Consider the following 4,448-nt stretch of genomic DNA (forward strand, 5'->3'; position numbering starts at 1 on the left):
AGTGACCGACTGTAAAAACAGCCACAGCGCACTGCCAGACAACTTCCAGGGTTCGCTATGTGTTTTGACTCCCGTTCACCTAGCTAAAGTCTCAAAAGAGAAACAGAAAAAAGAAGGGTAGCTGCAACCTGGGAGGCGTTACCAGAGCAAACACGACCAAATAGAAACGTCACAGGGGTGCGAAAGAGTATTGAAATAGGGAATCTTCCAATATGAAAATTCCAATAGTGACCTCCGATACGTATCTCGCCACATCGCCAGCGGAAAGTATCATGGTGCCTTAGCGATACCACCGCTGTACTGATGCTGCTTGGGTCACCAAAAATCTCACACCACACTTTGGCCACCATTGTGGAAACTACCGCACAGAAAGGGGCTGGTTGGTGGGTGTTGAGCCAAATGAAAATGTCAGGAAACCGATAGAGCATTTCTCATTCATGCACACAATGAGACACAAATTAAACAAATCTTGGTCAGCTTTTGAACCACATTGCACTTACAATGGTACAAGTACTGGGCCTTCGAACTGACCTTAAGGAACCATCAGGGTCACCGCCGGGAACTTTGTAGGCGAAAGGAACACGAAATAGAGGGGAAAAAACGCAAGGAAGACGAAAACAGCAACCTCCGATACGTATCTCGCCACATCGCCAGCGGAAAGTATCATGGTGCCTTAGCGATACCACCGCTGTACTGATGCTGCTTGGGTCACCAAAAATCTCACACCACACTTTGGCCACCATTGTGGAAACTACCGCACAGAAAGGGGCTGGTTGGTGGGTGTTGAGGCAAAAAGAGGGAGCGGGGGGAGGAATTCAGCTCCGCGGCATCTCGTTCCGCGACCCGGCAGGTACAGGTTGGAGTTCCACAAAAGACATCACCCACGCACGCACACACTCAACACGTGCGATGCACGATCGCCGAAACGAACAAAGGTTCAGAAAATTTTCGTACTATGAAGCTGGGTGTTTTGCGACGGAAGAAAGGGTAGAGTGAAAAGGAAGGAAAACAACTTCAACGACCGAACACGAAAGCATAAACAGATGTGAGCACCGGTGTCCATATGGTAAATGATTCACGTAGGCGAACTGCCGCGTCACCTACGGAAGAAGGCGAAGGCACAACAGTTTTGGTGTCACGTGACCTTGCACTAAGCACCTCGTAGGAAGGGTACAGCATCTACATCCCTTGCCTTCACAAACATGTGCGCAGTATGTGGGGGCACGATCCCCACGGTCCACGCACAGCACCGCCTAACACATAGACTCAATGACATTTCGAAAGTTACTCACCCCACACAGAGCTTCCTGAAGCGGAGGAAGGGAAACCTGTTGCCACGTGGTTTCGATAAGCAGACGCACAGGCTCTGCTTCTTGACCGCAAGTCTGGTCACCTTCCTCGTGCCCCAGTGAGTGGTGCAAAACAAGTCGGAAGGCATTTCCACAAGGTATCCACAACGCTTCTCGAAACTGAAGCGCCCACCGATGAAGATATGCAGTCAGCCTTTCACAAAAATCAAACCCGCTGATTGTCCCTGGCATCAGCAGGGATGCCAAAAGATGGAATACTTATATACCACTAACAACAAATTCCATGACTCTCCTTGCCCAAGTTTGGTACAGAAACAAAGGACCAGAAGATCACGCGGCATCAACGTGCGTTGTGCCTCCATTTCTTTCGATCATTCCCAACGAGGAAAAAGAGTGAGCGATGTAATGAGGATCGTAATAACAAGCACGTATAACACCAAACAACCGAGAAGGGTGACCAACATGAAGCAGTGCAACGAGGAAAAGTTCACAGAAATTGACCTTCCACGATACGCACGTGGGTGCGGCCCTTATTCAGGGAAGATAAAACAAAGATAGAGAAGGGAGCAAAGAGAGGAAAACTTAGTCCTACTGGGACCCACACACAGACACACACACGTACAGGTACAAAGGCAACGCCGCACTTCCAATATTCCCCACTGCATATTGGAAGAAATAATGGCAAGTAGCTCGACCCCACAGCAGCGTTATTTTTCTATACCTCTATCAGACCTTAGTCACATACATCCCATTAACCAGACACGAACGCGCGGACGCGCTCCCACACGCCGCACCATCGGGAAGATGCAAGCTTCTCCAAACGAAAGTAGTAGTCAAGCAACCCCCTCCACCTCTCGCTGGCCCCATTAGCATTTTCCCCGTTTAGCTCCGTTGGTTTCACTTGGGGTTTCTATATGTGTCAATTTGTTGTGCAGATATCATCGAGTTATATTTATGGAACGAAACGGAAGGGGTGTTGGCAGCTAGGAAAAACAGCTACAAGCAGAAAACCAAACAACAGCAATAGTATAACACTGGCAACCACATGTCATTGCGGTTAGAGTGTGGTGCCCTGGGGTCTTGTGTATATTGTGGCCAGCCCTATAACACGCACAGGGTCGGTTGTAAATTGCGAATTGTACAACTTGTGACCTCCCTCAACACCGCCACCTTTCTTTGCCACGGGAAAGGAAATGGGCTTCACTTCGGGGAGTGCCTGAAAACCGGACATGAGGCACTCGCTCACGGTCACCCAGAGAGGGCTCCTACGCTTAAGGGACGTCAAGAACGCTTGACGCTGCTTGCCGAGAACGGGGCGCCACTTGGAGTCAAGCATGAAGTGTGCCGACTTGCTTGACTTTGGAAATATGGAGAGAACTTCATCGGGGTTCACCAGGTCGTCTATGTTGTAGAACTCTTCATTCGTCCCACCACCTGAATCATCGTCATATTCTTCTATGGAGGCACTGCCAATAAGAACATAGTTATTGATATGCTTTTTCTCTATACCTACGCCCATTCGTTTCGCACCGAGAGGAGTCACCCAAATGGGACTAGACAACTTGTGCTTAAGTGCAAAGGCGCGCAACTTCGCTTCATCGCGGCGACCAACAAGCTTTCCATTGAGAACGGCTATCGAGCGGATAGCGGGAACAGCCAAGTGGGGCTCTGTCAAACATACGGCGTTGTAGTAACGACGCAACGTGGCGTCTTCGGCCAAAAACCCGCGGATGGGGACTGGTGAACGGCTAGCGCCCACAGTAATACTAAAAGAGCGTACAATGGAGCTCGCGTCGAGCTTGTGGTTCTTGGCATCCTCATCATGGGGCTCGGGAGGTTTGCGCACCGACTTACCTCTAAGCAACTGCACCTTATGATCACAGGCTTCAGCGAAAGCGGAGTACTTGGGCTTTTGTAACCCAAAATCCCTGACGTTGACGAAGTGGTAAGGGTACCTAGGATCATTTACCGCCGCCATAGACTTCACGAGTACACGAGACCTCATCACTTCCCACCCATTCACACCGTATATGAAGTACAGATCATACCCAAAAGCATCAGGATGATCCTCCTGCAGTTCCTTCAGCAGTTCCTTCTGCGCTTCCTTCGGGATGCTGGACAAGGAAACAACAAACCCGGTCATATTAGGGGCGAGTACACCCTCATTTTCACACCCTTTATTTACCTCAAGGTTCAGATGTTTGAGCTGCTTTTCGGCCACCCACATGGGTGAGGTGTAACCTCGAAGAATACCAACAGCCAAAAGGATGTCATGTGCGGGCTGACCAAGCCTCTTCCCGGTCGCAGCGTTCAGAGTTATGCCCCTTTGTGGCTCCCCTTTATACGGATCATCTAACTGCTCAGCACTGTACACTGAAACGGAACTCTGCTTTCGAATATCAATAACGTCCTTCCGGTTTACCTGCACACCCAGCTCGGAAGCAATATCGGTGTCTATGTACAATACACGATCAGACTCTTCTTCGTTCAGAAAGCGGCGAAGACGATCACCAGTGACAGATTTCCATTTCATTCTTGTGGAAAGAATACCCACACCAGACCCGAAGAAGGGCGGGTGTTCATCCATTATGCGCTTCTGCACACTTTTCGGTACCGAAGAAAATGGAATGACGCTCTTTACGTTCAAGTGTATTATGGTCGGAGCCTCCCCAGGAAGCACCACAGCGTTACATGAACGACGGGACTGTGCCAATGTCAACCAGTGCCTCTTCACGTAGTGTCTCTCCTTAGCGACAGAGCGAAGCGCGGCCTGACACGAAGGGGAGAAGGGCGCGTTCGTAACAGATGATAGCACACTTACCTCGGTATGGACAGTTGACAAGCGCTTTCGCTTTAATAACACTCCGGTAAGGTAAAATACACCACGCATATCTCGTGTGTCACCCTTCGTCACGTATTGCCGGGGGAAACGCTAGAGCTATGCGCTAGCTAGTCACACACTTTCAGCTACTTGAACACCCACGCGTAGGGTTAGCCAAGATCCCAAGGAACAGCCCCACGAGAAATCTACACCCCTAGAAGTGACAATAATGTGCAAGTCAAAAAAAGCGGAGAGAGAGAGTGAAAACATGTTTTAAAACAAAAAAAGCGAGAGTCTTTTCCTCAGGAAAAAAAAAA

The 4,448-nt window shown here is 49.5% G+C and overlaps 1 protein-coding gene across 1 annotated transcript; it reads right to left on the reverse strand.

The window, feature by feature from the left end:
- Window positions 1-2,367: 2,367 nt before the first annotated feature.
- Window positions 2,368-4,200, reverse strand: TEOVI_000120500 (uncharacterized protein; the record flags this gene model as incomplete). Its single annotated transcript, XM_067224480.1, has 1 exon — window positions 2,368-4,200. The coding sequence occupies one exon, from the start codon at window positions 4,198-4,200 to the stop codon at window positions 2,368-2,370; it is 1,833 nt and encodes a 610-aa protein (XP_067080581.1).
- Window positions 4,201-4,448: the final 248 nt, after the last annotated feature.

The sequence above is a fragment of the Trypanosoma equiperdum genome, assembly GCF_001457755.1.
Source record: "Trypanosoma equiperdum strain OVI genome assembly, contig: ctg_311, whole genome shotgun sequence".
Taxonomy (NCBI): Eukaryota; Euglenozoa; class Kinetoplastea; order Trypanosomatida; family Trypanosomatidae; genus Trypanosoma; species Trypanosoma equiperdum.